General features: G+C 49.2%; 2 protein-coding genes across 9 annotated transcripts in view; both read right to left on the bottom strand.

The window, feature by feature from the left end:
- The window catches only part of ACOX2 (acyl-CoA oxidase 2), a 32,955-nt gene extending 29,294 nt beyond the window's left edge, over positions 1–3,661 (bottom strand). The window contains exons 1-5 of one of the 6 annotated variants that reach the window (XM_038566002.1): positions 2,618–2,636; positions 1,734–1,835; positions 1,156–1,232; positions 745–927; positions 178–340 (exon numbers count right to left, since the gene is read on the bottom strand). In XM_038566002.1, coding sequence (XP_038421930.1) covers positions 178–340; positions 745–904 — 323 coding nt within the window. In that variant the 5' untranslated portion in view covers positions 905–927; positions 1,156–1,232; positions 1,734–1,835; positions 2,618–2,636. Of the gene's footprint in view, positions 1–177; positions 341–744; positions 928–1,155; positions 1,233–1,733; positions 1,836–2,617; positions 2,732–3,336 lie in introns of those variants that run through there. The other 5 variants (XM_038566003.1, XM_038566005.1, XM_038566004.1 and 2 more) reach the window with 5 other exon arrangements.
- A 10,990-nt stretch (positions 3,662–14,651) lies between these two features.
- Positions 14,652–18,364, bottom strand: part of FAM107A (family with sequence similarity 107 member A) — a 52,720-nt gene continuing 49,007 nt past the window's right edge. For all 3 annotated transcript variants that reach the window (XM_038565999.1, XM_038566000.1, XM_038566001.1), the window contains 2 exons: positions 17,701–17,857; positions 14,652–17,220 (listed from right to left, as the gene is read on the bottom strand). In XM_038565999.1, the coding sequence (XP_038421927.1) occupies positions 17,113–17,220; positions 17,701–17,857 (265 nt within the window). In that variant the 3' untranslated portion in view covers positions 14,652–17,112. The remainder of the gene's footprint in view (positions 17,221–17,700; positions 17,858–18,364) is intronic.

Below are 18,364 nucleotides of genomic sequence, written 5' to 3'. Positions count from 1 at the left end.
GACAGGGACCCCGGTACTGCCAGCCTGGCGGGGTGCAGGAGGGAAGGGGCATCCGTCATACTGGCTTCCCAATGACCACTGCCCTTAAAATTGGGGAAAATCCCTCTCATGGGGTTCGGGCTTTCCAGGTGATCCCAGGTGAACTCCCCTCTGGGGGGCTGGCCTGGAAGTGAGTACCTGTAACTGTAATATAATTCAGGACTGCCTTCCGACCAGCCCTGGCGCTTTGCTATTGTCTGCAGGTGGAATTTCCTCTTAACGGCGGCTTCATAACGTTCATTCTGGGTCATGAAATAATTATCCTTCAGGCTAAACTCTGGGTCACTGTGGATGATACTTTCTTCAGAGACAGAGAACAGAGGACTTAGAGACCTGAGTGAGGTTCCTGGCACCTTCAGATCTTCCCGCCCTCTTGCCTTGTGGATGTGGAAAGGGAGTCAGACGTTATTGTCACTTTACAGATGTAATGACTGAGCACCCGAGATGGGAAGGTGACTTGTCCAAGGTTACAGAGCTATGCAGTGGGAGAATAAGGACCAGAGTCCAGGTCTTCTGCTGCCTGGGACTCTTCTATCCTTCAGATGGGCCCAGGGAATATGGACTGGTTAAAGATGTCTAACAGTCCAAAGGAATGAATTTCTAACAGTGGAATTTTGAAAGCAAAATTTGTTATTTGAAAGACTCTTCTTCCAAGAGAAGCATATGGGCACAAAGCAGATGATTCACTCCCCAGCTTCCTCTTACCAACTTTCCTCCGGAGCGCAGTGTTCTGGGCACCTCCATCAAGGATGTTGATGAGCCGTTCCACGTTGAAGGACTGTATGTACCTCTCACTCTCTATGTCAGGGTGCACTTGCGTGCTCCAGGTATCCCCCAGGGACACTCGGTGCACTGGGCTGCCCATCCTAGCCTGGATCTCCTTGGTGCCTGAGGAGAGATACTTCTGGCCTAGCTGCTCTGAGCCTTGGGTGGTGCTAAGAGCCTTTGTGCAGGAGGGAGTGCCCAGAGCTGAGCATCAGCCAGGGGCTGATTGGTGTAGGAAAGCAACTCCCCTTGGATATTTGAGGGCCACTGCACCCCTAACCCCCTTCTCTGTGGGCACTTGGCTGGCAATGCGTGCAGTAATTGCTCGGTAAATGGTAGTACATACAGTACCTGTTTGTTGAGCTTTGGACGGGATCCAATCACCGGGCTCGTGCTCCGTCCGCTGTAGCGAGTATTATAAGGGTTGCCTGAAAAAAAAAAAAAAAAAAATAAGGGTTGCCTGGGGGAGTTCCCACAGAAAGTCAGTTAAAAGTCACACATGAAAAAAATATTTGGTGGGGTTGAGCACATGTGGCCTGTAGCCACACAGCTGGCGGTGGCCAGGAGTTGGACGGGATCTGACCACAAAGCACATGCTCTGTCCCCACTACAGCCCTGCCAGGGGGCCTCAACGAAGGGACCTGTTGTCCCATTCACCTGATCCCCTAAGTCCTGGGCTCGTTCCACCCATTTCTGTGAGCCTTGGGGGGTACGTCGGAGCTGGAGGGGAGGGGTGTGTTTACCCTGGGACCCCTGTGTGTCCCCCATAGCCAGGGAGGACCCCTGTCCTTCAGGGAACCCTCAGGCTCTCAGAAGCCCCTGCTCCCCCACAGCAAAGCAACCACCATGTATGGTCCATTCTACTTCTTGAGTATCTCAAATCCATTTGTTCCATCCCAGGGTGTCCCCTGGCCACCGCCATTTCTCACCTGGCCTCAGACTCGCTTGTCTGTTCTCCAGGCTGCCAGGTTGAGCTCTTAAACTGCAGTCACATTGTTTTCCTCCTCTGCTTGGAATTTGCTCCTTGCCCACTATTTGTGGGAGAGACTCCACGCTTCCAGCCCATCAACCATTCGGCCCCACCCACCTGCCCTTTGCCCTGGATCAGCCTATCAACAACCCCCCTCTCGCCCTGCCCCCAGGGTGCCACCCTCCCCTCCTTCTCCTCTTACCCTTCACCTCTGCTGCTCCCCCTCTAACCCCACCCCTGTGTTCCTACTGAGACCCAGCCTTTCGGGGACCCCTCCTCTAAGAAGCCTTCCTGACACCAACAGCCCACTGGAAACACGGAGTGCCCCCAGCTGTCAGGAGGCAGGTGGTCAGTCTTTCCCACCGGCAGCCACCACAACCCTACAAGTGCACTCCTGTTACTGTTACCCTTTTAAGAGAGGTCAGGAGGGAAGGAAGGAGACTGTAAGGTCATGTAGCCACAAGCGGCAAGTGAGATGTGCATGCAGGCTTCCAAACCGATACCTCCTGAGGGGGTGGCAGGGCCATGGGGCTGCTGACAAGGGGCCTGGCACGTTCAAGGAGCCCCTCTCATCTGCCCCCTGGACCCCTGCAAGGCTGCCTAGCTGGCTTCCCATCTTCCTGTTCTACACCCTGACTGCTGCTGCCCCCTTGCTGTGCCTGGACACCCCAGGCCTCCCCCAACCCCCACATTTGCCAGGTTGTAGTCCCTGCCTCAAACATTCTTCTTCTGAAATACTCTTTCCCCGGGTGTCCTCTCGGCTCCCTCATTACCTCCTTCAAGTCTTTGCTTAATATCACCTTCTCAGTGAGGCCCACCTCACTGCCCTCTTTAAAATCTCACCTGAGGCAGCCTGGGTGGCTCAGCGGTTTGGCGCCTGCCTTCGGCCCAGGGTGTAATCCTGGAAACCCAGGATCGAGTCCCACGTCGGGTTCCCTGCGTGGAGCCTGCTTCTCCCTCTGCCTGTGTCTCTGCCTCTCTCTCTCTCTCTCTCTCTGTGTCTCTCTCAAGAATAAATAAAGAAAATCTTAAAAAAAAAAAATAAAATCTCACTTGGGATTGAGGACTTGGGTGGCTCAGTGGTTGAGCATCTGTTCAGGTCTTGATTCCAGGGTCCTGGGATCGAGTTCCGCATCAGGCTCCCTGCAGGGAACCTGCTTCTCCCTCTGCCTAGGTCTCTACCTCTCTGTGTGTCTCTCATGAATAAATAAATGAAATCTTAAAAAAGAAAAATCGCAAGCCCCTTCCCCCAGCATTCCCAATTCCCCTCACTCTGCTCTGCTTTCTCTCCAATGTACAAAATCATTTACTCACTCATGTTCTTGTTTATTGCTGTATCCCCTACTACTGCGTAAACTCCAAGAGGGCAGAGGCCTATGTCAAGTTACGCTAACACTTAGCACAGGGCCTGGCCCCACTGGCAGGGCCTAATGGATAGGGGTTGAAATGAAATGAAAGCAAGCAGTGCTCAGAGTCATTAGGAGCTCAAGGAGGGTCATTACTCAGGAGGTCCAGTCCTCAGGGGCCTCCCACCCCCACCCCTGTCCCTGGGCCCAGCTCACCTGCTCACCTGTGTCCTGTGTCTGGCCTGCAGGCCTGGCCTCTCTAGCTGCAGGCCTAGGTTTCTTATGGGTAGCCCAGCCCACTTTCTCCTCCCCTAGAATGGGGCGCAACCTGGAAAACTGAAAGCTGTGCTTGGCAGGCTTTCAGCTCTCCGGTGCCCCTGGCTGAGCTCAGGGCTTTTCTGTCCTGCCCCCATGCCTCCCTCAGATGGCTGTGAGTGCCCTTTGCCAGGGCCCGGGCTGCCCGGAAGGGTGGTGGGGGAGGGGGGACTGCTCTGGTGTCAGCTGCTGAGCCTTATCCTGCCCTTCCTCTCTCTGCCCATCTGGGCCTGCGTTCCAGAGCCTGTTCCCGGAACATGCGTACCCTGAATACCCTGCATCCCTCTGCGCAAGGGAACGCCACAGCACCCCCCGGCGTCCGCGTCCGGAGACTTAGCCTCAAATCCTCAGATGTGACTGAATTACTTCACCTCTGAGCTTCCCTTCCCTGGTCTCTTATCATTCACAGGCTATGAAGAAGAGCTCTTGGTGGACTCTGAAGCACTGAGTATTTGTAATTTGGGATTATTACTGTTTTCATGGTTCCACATGACAGAGCTTCTTAATTCCCAGGAGTGACGTTTAATGGTGGAATTTCCATTCTCTGGCAGCCTGTAGGTGAGGTATTTATGGGCAGGTGTGTGAGGGTTTAGGTTTTACAGGAAGCATTGATTTGCTTTATTATCAATACATAGTTTGAAGTCCCCACCATGATCTAAGCAGTGTGGGACAGGAGGAAGCAAAAACAAAAGAAACACCTGTACCAGTCCTCTGACCTCGGGAAGCATCCAGGCTGGGGTTGGGGGGCTGCTGGGGAGACAATAATCACAGGAGGAAGCAGAAGGAAAACCTAGAAGGGATATGCAGGATCACATCTAATGAGTTTATAACTTTGTTGAACTTAAAACTTTCTTGCCCTCTCTTCCTGCTCCTGCTGTTCCCAGGCCTCTCTGGCTCTACTGGTCCAGCTCCTTTCTTTTTCTTTTTCTTTTTCTTTCTTTTTCTTTTATTATTTGTTTGTTTGTTTATTTATTTATTTATTTATTTATTTATTTATTTATTTATTATTTTTCCAGCTCCTTTTTCATCTTTTCATCTCACCACACTGTTTTGGGAAGTCATTGCAGTCTGGAGTAGAAGTCCCAGGACCTGCTTCCTTAGGTCCAAGTTTTTGCCCCTTGTGGTATAATAAAAAAATGTATATATTTGGTCTCTGTCCTCAGTCCCTGGCACAGAACCCCTAAAAACCCTTGCCATCTCCTGAGTGATAAGACTCTATCCTTTTTATTTATGGCCAGAGGCCCCTAGATAGCTTTAGGATGGGGCCTGGTTGCTGGAAAGACCAAGCCTTTACTAGAGCAGTTGCATTCTTAGTTGTCCCCGGCATACCCTCCAGCTCCTCACCAGTGGCCAATGATTTAACCTCTTATACCTATGTAGTAAAACCTTGTTAAAAATCCCTAAATAACGTGCTTTGGGGAGAGTTGGCGAACTTGAAGTTACAGGGAAGGAGGCATGGGAAGCTCCCTGCTGCATCCATCCCTTCCCCCCCAAGATCTTGTCCTCTGCATTCCTTCTAATTGGCTGTTCCCAAGTTGTATCATTTATAATCAACCAAAGTTGTAAGTAAAGTGTTTTCCTGAGTTCTGTGAGTCATTCTAACAAATTATTGAACCTGGGGTGGGGAGTTATGGACACCCTTGAATTTATGGCCAGTAGTTTGGAAGTACAGGTGGCCCCTGGGATCTGCAGTTGTTGTTTGAAGTGGGGGCAGCCTTGTGGGACTGATCCTTAAACCTGTGAGATCTCCACTAGTCCCAAGATTTGGTGTCAGAATTGAACTGAGTTGGGGGCCCCTGGGTGGCTCAGTCTGCCTTCAGCTCAGGTCATGATCTTGGAGTCCTGGAATCTTGCCTAGCATCTGGCTTCCAGCGCAGTGGGGAGTCTGCTTCTCCTTCTCCCTCTGCCCCTCCCTACTGCTCTTGTTCTCTCTCTCAAGTAAATAAATAAGATCTTAAAAAAAAAAAAAAAAAAAAAGAATTGAACTGAACTGTTGAACACCCAGTTGGTATTGGAGAATTGCTAGTTGGTGTGGAAAAAACACACATTGGTGTTAGAAAAAGATACCACACTCTTTTTTTTTTTTTTTTTTTTAAGCTTTTATTTATTCATTCATGAGAGACACAGAAAGAGAGGCAGAGACTCAAGCAGAGAGAGGAGAAGCAGGCTCCATACAGGGAGCCCAACGTGGGACTTGATCCTGGGACTCCAGGATCATGCCCTGAGCCAAAGGCAAACGGCCAACTGCTGAGTCACCCAGGTGTCCCAAGACACCACATTCTTGGTACACCCACTACAGTGATGCATATTTTTTTCTTTCCCTATTGGCTTTTGTGGAAATCACCAATGAAAGCAAAGACTGTGTGGCTCTTGGTCACCAATACAGTCCTGTTCCCAAACCAGGGCCTGGCTCAGGGTAGGTGTTCAACAACTATTTGGTGGATGAATGAATAAACAAAGGTTAGCAGTGAAGGACTTTAAAGTTTCAGCATTGTTTTAAAAGGTAGGAGTGGGTATGTATTTGTGTCCACTCTATTTGTACACACTGGTATACCTCGACATGAGACTCAGGCCTCCAATCTCAAAGCTGGGGATTCCTTTGGGACTACTTGTACCAAAAAGCTGTGTACCCAGCTCGATTTCCAAAGTGACCTTGGTCTTTCTGCAGCCTTTCTTGGATGAAGAGGGTTCCTCATCCTGTGCCCTTGAGGAACTCAAATTGTTAATATCCAAGGAGCTTAAAAGTCTTCCCATAGGTGGTTTTTCTATGAAAGGGTGAATGACTTTTCTCTTATGTTCCTGTGCTAAAATTTGGCTTGTCTTGGGACACCTGGGTGGCTCAGCAGTTGAGTGTCTGCCTTTGGCCCAGGGCGTGATCCTGGAGTCCCAGGATCAAGTCCCATGTCAGGCTCCTTGCATGGAGCCTGCTTCTCCCTCTGCCTGTGTCTCTGCTTCTCTCTCTCTCTCTCTCTCTCTCTCTCTCTGTATCTCTCATGAATAAATAAAATCTTAAAAAAAATTGGCTTGTCTTATGCTTAGCATTAGTATTCATATGCCTCTAACCTTAATTCCCTGAATAAATATTTTGGACTACCTATAGTACATTGAGCACTGCTTGGGGTGAGACCCAGAGCGGAACCAGGTCTCTGTGAGTGGGATGGGATGTTTATAGGTTACCGCAACCTCCACTGCATAACAACCGTGGAAAGTAGGATACCTCTCTTCATTTTGCAGAAGAGGAAACAAGCCCAGAGAGATGTTGTCATTTGACGAGGTTTGCACAATAAGTATGATACAGAGGTGGAATTTGAACCTGGTTTTCTAACTCTTTACCTATTTGTACAAGATTGGGAAAGAAGTCAAGAGAGCCAGAGTACCTGTTTTGGCAGTACTTCTGAGATGTGGTGATTCTGGGCAGGTGCTCTCTTCTCCTAGATCTTGGCCTTCCCATCTGTGATGATGGTTATCTGCTCAGTAAGGGGCCTCTCACCTTCCCACTGTGTCCCTGAGGTAGTGTCAAGCTTGTGTCTTGAGGAGGAGGCAGGATGCATGCTTTGGAATGTTACCCAGAAGATCTTGCTGGGACTGGGGGGCTGGCCCTGGATCCCCTATTGCTTTTAACAATGGCCTGACACAGGTGATGGCTGCAGGGAGATGGCCTTGATCCTACTTTTCAGACAGGCAAGTTCTGTGTCCCAAACTGGTCTTTGCCAAGGACTTGTGCTGTGTCTTATGATATTTAATATTTAAATACCTCTCGGCCATAGTTTTCTTTCTTCTTCTTTTTTTTTTTTCATTAAACTTTTGTTTTAATGGGTCTCAAAATTCTGTGACATATTGTTGGTCAAGTTGTTTCCATTAAAAAGTACTGATTTTAAAAACTAATAATTTAAAACTGCCACACACACACACACACACACACACACACACACACACAAACCCCCACAAATAGTCCACAAAACATTCTTCTTTCCTTCTGAAGGTTTTATGATGCATTGTTATCATTAACCAGTCTTTTACTATTAAACTTAAATGGCCAATTGACGCAAACAGTTCTGAGACCATTCTTCCACCACTGATTAAGACTGGGGTGCCAGGTTTGGGGATGATACTCATTTAGCCTTCTGAGCTTTCTGGGCAGACTTGGTGACTTTGCCATCTCCAGCTTCGGCCATAGTTTTCACATCTTGATTGTTTTTAGACTAAGCTTTGACATTCTTTTAATAGTTGATAAATTCCATGTTTATTTATTTTTTTAAGATTTTTTTTTAGAGGTTTTTAAAATTTATTCATGAGAGACACACACAGAGAGGCAGAGACATAGGCTTCCTGTGGGGAGCCTGATGCAGGACTTGATCCCAGGACCTCAGGATCACAACCCGAGCCAAAGACAGGTGCACAAACACTGAGCCACCCAGGTTCTCCAAATTCCATGTTTAAATAATTTCTTCATCAACTTTGGAGTTGACCCTCTCTATATGTTTTGTATGTGATTATTTTAAATTGTCACTCCAAACTATTCAATTCTCTAGCTTAAGTTGTTTTTGTTTTTGTTTTACTTTGAAAAAACTCAAATCCATACAAAAATGGAGAGAACAGGGTGCCTGGGTGGCTCAGTCGATTGAGCATCTGTCTTCAGCTCAGGTCATGATCTTGGGCTCCTGGGATCCCACCCGCTCAGCAAGGAGTCTGCTTCTCCCTCTCCCTCTGCTCTTTCCTAACCCCCACCTGTGCTCTCTTTCTCTCAAATAAATAAAATCTTTTAAAAAAAGTGGAGAGAACAATATAATGAATCCACGTGTATCTAACACCCAGCTTTAACAATGATCATCTCATCTTTCTCTATTCTTTGTGTTTTAACCTTTTATTTTATTTATTTGTTTATTCATTTTAAAAAATATTTTATTTATTTATTCATGAGAGACACAGAGAGAGAGGCAGAGACACAGGCAGAGGGAGAAGCAGGCTCCACACAGGGAGCCTGATGCAGGACTCGATCCTGAGACCACGGAATCATGACCTGAGCTGAAGGCAGACGCTCAACTACTGAGCTACCCAGGCTTCCCTTAACTTTTTATTTTGAAATAACTTTAGACTTTCAGAAAGTTGTTAAATATAGTAAATAGTTTCTGGATCACTTCCCCACGGCCTCCTCCAGGGTTAAAGCTTACATAACCATAGTGTGGTTATTGAACCCAATACTATTAACTTATCTTCAAAACTTACTTGAGTGTGTTGGAAGGTCACCAAGACCAATTTCAGGTTCAATGCTTTGCAAGAAAGACTCACAGAACTCACAAAAGCTGTTATACTTATGGTTTTGGTTTAGTACAGCAAAATGATATAGATTAAAATCAGCAAAGGAAAAAGGCATATAGGATAGAGTCCAGGAAAGACCAGGCATGAGCTCCCAGTTGTCCCTTCCCAGTGGTACTCTAAGGATGGCCTTTAATTCTCCCTGCATGACAACACACATAAAATGCTGATAACCATAGAAGCTCATCTCAGACTTTGTGTCCAGGGTTCTTGGGTATCTGTCACAGAGGAATGGGCTGCTGATTACTCAGTCATTTAACTACTTAGTACCTAGCCCTCCAGAGGCCAAACTGATACAGCAGGGCCCTTGGAGCTACATAAAACACATTGGTAGTGCAAACTGCCTGTAGTGACCCAGGGCCCCAGGTATACAGAGACACTCTTTTTAGGCAGGATATTCCAAGAACTTAGAGCTTATCTTCTAGGAGCTTCAAGGGCCTGTCCTGTCTCTGGAATGTTCAGAGTTTGAAATCCTGCTGAGTTAGTGACTTATTTTGCACATAGTGTTTGGCCAGTTTTCCTATGAATGCCCCTTTTTTGGTTCGAGATCCAGTTCGGGATCCTTCATTGTCTTTAGTTTTCCTGTCTTCTCCAACTGGTATAGCTCCTCAATCTTGGTCTTTTATGACCTTGACATATGGTGAGTACCATCAGGCATTATTTTATTTTTAATTAATTAATTAATTAATTTATTTATTTTTCAAGATTTTATTTATTTATTCATGAAAGACACAGAGAGAGAGAGGCAGAGACATGGCAGAGGGAGAAGCAGGCTCCATACAGGGAGCGCAATGTGGGACTCCATCCTGGAACTCCGGGATCACGCCCTGAGCTGAAGGCAGATGCTCAACCGCTGAGCCACCCAGGCGTCCCTATTTTTATTTATTCTTTAAGGTTTTGTTTATTTATCTGAGAGAGAGAGAGGGAGAGAGTGTGCCTACAAGTGAGAGCAGGAACAGAAGGGGAGGGAGAGGGAAAAGCACATGCTGTGTTGAGTGCAGAGCCTGACACAGGGCTGGATCCTAGAACCAGGAGATCATGACCTGAGCCAAAACAGAGAGTCAGATGCCCAACCACCTGAGCCACCCAGGTGTCCCCGTCAGGTATTTTTTTAGAAAGTCCCTCAATTTGGATTGGAGTCTAAAAAGGTATGGGTTGACACCTCTCCCAAAATGGGTGACTGGGAGAAGGGCAAGGGCTCTTGGGGTGGCCAGCCACAGGGAGGGATGGATGCCAGACAAGCTTAGGGGCCAAGAGAAATAAACGAGTGGAAATATGACTTGAAGGTCAATGACAGATATGACCAGGGAAACTAGCAGGGACATGGAATATGAAAACAAACTATTATTGAGTGCTGGCACTTGGCTGTATTTGCCAAACACTTTACAAAAATTGATTAATTATTGGGGAGTCTAGGTGGCTCAGTCATTTGAGTGTCTAACTCTTGATTTTGGCTCGGGTCGTGATCTCAGGGTGGTGGGATCCAGCCCCTAGTTTTGTTCCACGCTTGGCTTAGAGTTTGCTTGTCCTTCTCCCTTCCTCTCTACTCCTTCTGCCTCTAAAAATGAATAAATACAATCTTTAAAAAAAAGTTAATTATTTGGGACACCTGGGTGGCTCAGCGGTTGAGCATCTGCCTTTGGCTCAGTGTGTGATCCTGGTCCTGGGATTGAGTCCCACATGGGGCTCCCTGAGAGGAGACTGCCTCTCCCTCCGTCTATGTCTCTGTGTCTCTCATGAATAAATAAATAAAATCTTAAAAAAAAGAAAGTTAGGGGATCCCTGGGTGGCTCACCAGTTTGGCACCTGCCTTCGGCCCAGGGCACGATCCTGGAGTCCCAGGATCGAGTCCCACGTCAGGCTCCCTGCATGGAGCCTGCTTCTCCCTCTGCCTCTCTCTCTCTCTCTCTCTCTGTCTCTCATGAATAAATAAATAAAATCTTTAAAAAAGAAAATTAAAAAAAAGTTAATTATTTAAGTAATCCCTGCACCCAACGTGGGGTTCAAATTCATGGCCCCAAGATCAAGAGTCCCATGCTCTTCTGACTGAGCCAGGCAGGTGCCCCACCAGACATTTTATATCTGCTAACTCAGTCCTCTCAGCTACCCATGAGGCTGGCACTATGGGAACCCTCACTTAACAGACAACTCAGAGAGAGATGTTAAATAACTCGTCTGAGGTCACCCACTGGAGAGTGCGCAGAGCGGGCTCCCTCCCCAATCTGCAGTCTGACTTTGTAGCCTGAACTCCTAACAGTCATGTTGCACCACCCGTCATTGTATCTTTAAGAGGGAGAGTGGGAGAGAGGGAGAAGGCTCTTCCATCCCTTGAAACGGGCCAGGCCCCCGGCTAGGCATTTTCTATCTGGTGTCTCACATTTTAGGACCTGCAAGGTATACAGTGGATGCTCAATGCAGATTTCTCTCCTTTCTGCTCCTTCACGAAACTTCCTGGGCCAAGGGCAGGCATATGAACCCCTGTCTCCCACTGACCACTGTCTTTTCTTAAAGCTGTGACTGGGATGGGCCTGGATTCTTGTCCCTGGGGCCCAGTCTGCCAGATAGGGTGCCGGCAGGACTACCTGCTGGCAGGGAAGGAGGAAGCAGGAAGGCCACTGGGCCTCAGTGTTCTTGCGGGGTGTTTCTTGGCAACAGATGGGAACGCTTGAATGTGGGTGCTTTGCAAAACATCCTCTGCAGCCTCCACCAGCAAGTGCTGCCAGGATAAATTCTCTGGCTGCAGTCAGGCAGACGTGGGTTCACATCTCGCTTCCACCACCTGCTGAGCGTGTGCCTTTGGGACGTGGCTTTGCCTCCCTACACTTTGGATTCTTCACCTGGAAAATGGATGTAATGACAGTCCTGGGGGATTAATCGAAAGAATTCATATAAAGTACAAATAGCCCAGTCCCTGGCACAGATACTAAATGTTCAATTATCATTACCTGTGTCACAGATGTGGTAAATGTGGTCCATCAAGTTTTTGAGCCTTGTGGCAAGTAGTGATTAGGATTGAACTGGGGCTTGAATACAGGTCTGGGCACAGGATTTATCTTCTGTAGAGGGCAGCCTTGCAGTGGGGGATGAGTATTTTAGGTCAGGCCCCCAAAAGGGTGAGCATAAGTGCCCTAGACCCATGTGAAGCCCTTCCTTGGAGGGGGGAGCCCCACTCACTTAGCTAGTGCCAGGAAGCCCAGAGGAGTTGTTATCAGGGTGCTTTACTGGGAAATCTTGGTCATCTCTCTCTGACTTCTTTCTGAGAAGTAGATGAGTACTCAGTGTCCTCTCAAGGTGAGTGCCTGCCAATCAACTCAGATAATAGTTTGATGGCTGGGATGAGGGCAGGCAGCCAGAGGGAGGCTCGGGCTTTGTTCTTGTGAGGCCCTACAGAAGGGGCACCGTGAGGCAGGGCCCTGGTGGGAGCAGGGTGGCTGGGGGTTGATGGGTCTGGGAATAGGGCCCTGAAACACCAAGTTATTTAGGTTACTGTTCAACCAAAGGTCCAGTCCAGCAAGGGGGCAGGAATCCCACTTCGATGGTATATACTAACCTGTTGGTTGGTCCCCAAGATTGTGGCTTTGGAGGTGGGGGTGTAATATCCATTTATGTTGGCCTGAATCTATTTTTTATGGCTGAAGGCCATATCCCTCAAGTTCAAACAGACAAAGAGAGGGTGAAATAGGTCATCAAATCTCATGACAAAACGTCATATTGGCACAGGGCCCTCCTCTGAGCCCTTCCAAAGAGAAAGGTCTAGCTATAGTGGAGAAAATGTGGACTCTGCAGACAGATGGCTCTGTGTGAATCTTGTCTTTCCCCAGGCAATGTTTTGTCAGGCAGGTCTTTTAATTTACCTAAATGTTGTTTAGTTAGTCTGAGTGAGAATGGCACCGAATCGTCATGACCGGTGACATTGCTGGCCTTCCATATATCATAATTGACACCCATTCACAACTTTTTGAACTTTTTTTTTCTGGGTTGGTATGGGCAACGGTAAGCAGAGTCAGACAGGGTGCCTTCCCTCTTGGGGCTTGGAATTTGTACCATCTCAAGTGTAGGGAGGCTGCCCAGCAAAAGCTGGGTTTTGAGGAATCCCCTGGAGTACATACTGCAGAATCAGGGAGGGAGAGTCCCTTCGCCTCCGAAGGCCTCCTGTCTATCTCCCATGTGCTGTATTTTGTGCTGGTCTGCCACTGAAGAAGGTTCTCCCCAAACCCAGACTGGGACCTGTGGTCTGGCAGGTGTGAGGTGGGGGGGTGGGGTGGTGCTCAGTTAGAAGAGGCTTGCTGCTCTTCATTCTGCTTTAGGGTAGAGTCTGATGTCAGAGCTCCTGCAGCAACCCTTTCCTTCTCTAGGGCCCACAGGACTTGGTGATGACCCGACCTCTGCTTTCAGGGGTACTTTAACTCCCTGGATGCCCACATGGCACCAACGTTGGTCTTGTAGGTGCAAATGCCAGAAGGGCCCAGGTGTCCTGACCAAAGCCCAAGAGGCCAAAGGAAAGCTTCTAGTTCAAACTGATATCTCTGGGCCAGGGTCAAATTGAAGGAGGCAAGAAGATGATGGCAGCGGGAAGGCCAAAGCTGGGAGGAGGCTAGAGGTCTTGCAGCAGGAGAAGTGCTTTCTCACTTATTCGCTTATCCCACAAACATGAGTTGAGCACCTGTGCCCTTAGCCCCATGCCCTATTTGGCCACTGCCTTTTCTCAAAGTCGTGAGTGGGATGGGGCTGGATTCTTGTCCCTGGAGCCCCATCTGCCCGATTGGCACAAGCTGGGCCACCAGCTGATGGGGAAGGAGGAGGGAAGACGGCCATCTGGGACTCAGCCATAAACAAGACAGACAAACAGCTCTGCCCTCATGGAGCTGACATTATCACTAGGGGAAACATGCAAGATAAACATGTAAAATAATATGTGTCTGATGGTGGCAAATGGTGAGGAGGAAAAACAAGACAGGGAAGGAAGGGATAGGAAGTTTGTAGGAGATGCTGTGATTCAGATGGGTTGACCACGGAGGACCTCATTTAGTAAGAGCATAATAAAAAGCCCTGAAGAAAGTGGAGGAGAGGACTGTAACAACGCTCCTGGCTGATGGACAACTGGTGAAAAGGCCATGCGTGGAACTTAGATGGTGGTGGCGTGAGGTGGCCGGACTGGCCAGAGCTGTGCGAGTGGAGGAGAAGGCAGAGGGGAGGAGGGGGGAGGATAAGAGGGAGCTGGACAGGCAGGGCCTTCCAGGTGGCAGGAGGGATGCTCCCGGAGGCCAAGGGAGGGCTCTGTGCAGAGGAGTAGCAAGACCAGCCTTAGATTTTAACAGGCTCATTTTGGCCGCACTCTTGAGAGTAGGCTGTAGGCGCCAGGGCAGAAGCCGGGAGCCCAGTTAGGAGGAGGCCACTGCAGTAATCCAAACACGTCCTGCTTCCCACTGTGCCTCCAGCACACAGCATGCTTCCTGCACAGGGTGGGCACTCGGCGAATCCCTACTGAATGATGTGTGAATTAAAGATGCCCGAATACCAGTTCTCAGGCCGGTGCGTGGGCTATGTGGAGAAGATACAGAAAAACAGATCTCAGGCATCGCTGCCAGGGATCCTAGTCCAAAGGGTTTCTTTTTTCAAAAAATAATTAACTATTTTAAAGATTTGTTTATTTATTTGAGAGAGAGACAGAGGATGTGCATGCGTGTGTGAGTACACTCCATCCCACAACCCTGAGATCATGACCTGAGCTGAAATCAAGAGTTGGATGCTTAACCAACTAAGCCACCCAGGAGCCCCTCCATTTGATCTCTAATGGGAAGGAAGAATCTGGATTTTCAGTATAGTCTGCTGGTCATTCTAGGCATGGGGGCTGGTATTCAGAAATACTCTGGGTGCAAGTAACAGAGACTGACCAACAATGGCTTTAAACAAAGGGGATTTTCACTTTATTTACAAGAATTCTGAAGGAGTATGGCTGCCGGCATCAGCTTGGTCAAATGATGGTAGGGTAGGTCAGTGTCTGTGAGATTCTCTTGGCCTTTTTCTCATTGTAGCAAGGTGGCTGTTGGGGCTCCAGGCATCACATCCTCAATCAAGGCAGGAAGAATGGAGGGGCAGAGAGGTGTTACCCATGTCTGCCTCTTTTATCAGAAAAGCATAAACTTTCCCAGAAGCCCCTGTAAGACTGCCTCTTAAATTGCACTGGCCATACCTGGTCACTTGTCACCCCAAGCTGCAAAGGAAGCTGGAACAGTGGGAATTGGGATTTACAACCTCTACAGTGGGAGGCAACTGGAATGAAGGGGCTGGGACCGACCATGGGGAATGTACATGGGTGGCTGCCATGGTTCCACTAGACCATGTGGGGTTTCATCCCCATGGCTTGCCTTCTCCATGGAGCACCTCTGGGGGCCACTGAGTGAAGTCTCAAGCATTCTCTCTGAGGGGCCTACTCCGTCCTAGATGCTGTCTTGCTTCTCTTCATATGTCTGAACACCACACAGACTGCTGGGGAGACTTCTTTGGGGAAATGGTGGTCTTTATTTGGGGATTGTGCTTTAGCATTGCTCTCACCTGGCAGACATCTAAAATAGCATCACCACGTTCTCATTAAGACACGTTCAAGGGCCTTTTAGAGCCTCACTTACATTTATACACACACACACACAAGCACACAGCATGTCTATTTACACAATGGCTGGCACCCACGCATGAAAAGAGCAACATCTTTGGTCATCCTCAAACCACTCAGTTAGGAGTGAAGACCAGGATGACCCCTTTCCTCCTGAACGTCCCACTTTTGGTCCAAGAATAAAATAGCATTCCAGTGGCAGCTTTGTCCCCCCGCAGTTTTGAGGGGTGAAAGGAAATGCTTTTCTAGTACTGTCCTATCACCTTAAATGATAGGTTTGCAAAGTCAGAGGTGGGGATTTTATTCTTCATGGGGAGTGGGGAGGGCGGACACAACCAGCCTGGTTTATTCTCTGAATCTTTAACAATGGGATAGAAGCAAAATGTTGCAACACTTGGTCTCCTGTGGGGAGGGATTTTTGAGGAAGAGTAAGTGAATTCACTGGAGCTGGCTCAGGTAGTAGAAACCGAGTAGGGAGTTGGAGCAGGGGATGGAATTGCGGACTCAGAGGAGCCAGTCTGTAAGGGTAGCAGTGGGGTCTTCAGACCAGTGTTCATATTTCCAGAAACCCACTGGAAATCACTCTATATTTGTTCTCCGTAGGCTTTAGGAAAAGGTAAAACAAAACAAAACAAAAATTCCTTTTGGCTAGAGTTACATCAGAACAGTGTGGTAAGAAAATGCAGATTGGCAATGATATACCTCTCCAGTGTCAATGACAATTATGCAACCGATATATAATTTGCTCGGCAACTCTCTTCCAAGGTCTGGGGCCCTGGAAGGGGGTGGATTATGGAGAGCCCCTGGGGCTGCAGAGGCAGGGCACCCCCAGGGCAGAGATTCATGGCAGTTAGTTAGGGGGCAGAGGTGGCTTCAGGGATCATGTTTCCACTATTTACCATGTGTGGCTGCTTACAGTGTGGGCCTCAGACCAGCAGCCCAGGAGCTGGTTAGGAATGCGAACTCTCAGCCCCCACCCCAGATCGACTGAATCAGAAGCTGTACTGTAACAAGATCCCCAGTGATTCGCAGGCACAATAAAGTTTGAGAAGCACTGTTCTAGACTTCTGGGAGCAGGAAGGCTGCAGCCCTGGTTAGATGCCCTTACAAGGCCCAGACAGGGAGGTTTTGGAGAGGAGAGAGCGAAAGCATGGTGTAGGGGAAGCTGTCCTCGGTGGTGGTCTTGCAATCTGGCAGGAGGGAGCCCCAAGGCTGCCCGGTGGGCCGCCCCGCCCTTCCTCACCAGGGCAGCTGCACTTGAACCAGATTGCCCTCAGCTGGCTTTCAAGCTGACCTGCAGCACTTAGCTGCCCCACACCTGGCTGCAGGTAAACCACAGTCAGGGAAGTTTTCTGAGAGCAGGGCCCATGAGGCACGGGCAAAACGGAGGGCTAGTTGGGCCAAAGAGGTGCCTTTCTTTCCTTCCCAATTCTGCCAGAAAAATCTCAGCGGAGCTCAGAAGCCCCTTCAGGGAGAGGTGCCTTGGGAATGTTTTCTGAGCAGCAGCTTCCTTTTGGAGAAGCGGTGAATGCTCAGAAGGAAGAAGCTGGGAGCTTTGGGGCCCCCAGCTTCTTGGTGGGTGGGAAGGGGGGTCCAAGCCTGCTGGGGCATTTCACAAGAGTAAGCATGAACATCACAGATGGCCCGAGACTGGGGACCCAGGGCTGCTGGATACAGAAGGGCTGGAGGAGGGTGTGATGGCCTGGGAGGGGGGCGGTTTCGTGGACCAGAGCTTCCCCCACCTGGCCCTACAGGGCTCTCTCTTCACTGGTTATCGTGGTGATTCTCCGCAGGTTTTCCCTAACTTTGATAAATTCGGGGGCATGGTCCTCTTCCTTTTCTGGTGGATTTTCCAGCTAAAGGAGAGAAGAAGTAGAGGTGTAAAGTGGGTGTGGCTCGGGGGAATTCCTATTCCCCAAACCACTGTGTTTGGACCAAGGATCCTCTCTGGGGAAACAGAACCAGGGATCAGCTTTGCCACCAGCCTTGGTAGCTGGGGTGACCAGGCAGGAGACTAAGTTTTTGCTGTGAAGCCTGGTGCAAATCACTTGCCTCACCTGGGCCTCCGGTTCTTCATCTCTAAAATGGGAACGCTGCCTGGCTCGCAGACACATAGTGAGAATGAGATCAGGATCAGCGTGCAATCGACTGGGCTGATAAGGGAACCCAGGGTCAGGGAGGGAAAGCCACTGGTTCAGTCACACGGAGTGAGTGGCAGAGTGAGGACCTGAGCCCGTGGTGGACTGCTGGTTTAGGCCTCATTTTGCTTCATCTCCTCCCTCTTGCCAGCTGCGACCACAGGCAGGGCTCCTCCCTGGGCCAGGCTCCGCACCCACCTGGTTCAGCCTCTGCTGCCGTCTCAGCAGCTCCTGCTCAAAGGGGCACTGCAGCCTCTTGGCTTCTAGCTCTTCCTTCTTCTTCTTGATGAGCTGGTTCCGCCTGCGGTGCTCCAGGACACGCTGCAGCTCCGGCTTGCTGTCCACGCCCAGGCCCCTGGGTGGAGGGAGCCGTCAGGTGACCCCAACTCTCCCCTTGCCCCGCCCAGTCTCAGGGCTGCACCCTGTAGTGACACCTACCTATACCATCCTGTCAGTACAACCCTCCTGGCAGCCCCGGGAGGTAGTCCCATTCCTGTCCTGTTATCCGGAGATGGGAAATGAGGCTCCTAGGACTTAAGACACCAGTCCAGGTCACAGCTATGAAGGGGCTCAGCGAGCATGAGCACCCAGGCCCGTCTGACTGCAGAGGCCAGGTTCTGTGTTATTTCTGGTTACGTTCCCTGGATAAGTTTCTAAAGGTGGAATTGCTTTGTCAGGCTCTTTTTAAGGGTTTGGATATATATTTCCATCTGCCCCCTAGGAAAGGTTACCTAATTTATACTCTGTCATCAGTGTACAAGAGCATCTACTCCTCCCCACCATCACCATGCAGTCTTTTTATATTTTAGGATCTGGTAGGCAAGAAATAATACCTGGCTTTCATTTCTGTTTCTCTGATTAT

This window comes from Canis lupus, chromosome 20 (assembly GCF_011100685.1).
Source record: "Canis lupus familiaris isolate Mischka breed German Shepherd chromosome 20, alternate assembly UU_Cfam_GSD_1.0, whole genome shotgun sequence".
Taxonomy (NCBI): domain Eukaryota; kingdom Metazoa; phylum Chordata; class Mammalia; order Carnivora; family Canidae; genus Canis; species Canis lupus.
The sequence above is the reverse complement of the archived record's forward strand: the minus strand, read 5'-3'. Positions and strand labels throughout refer to the sequence as shown.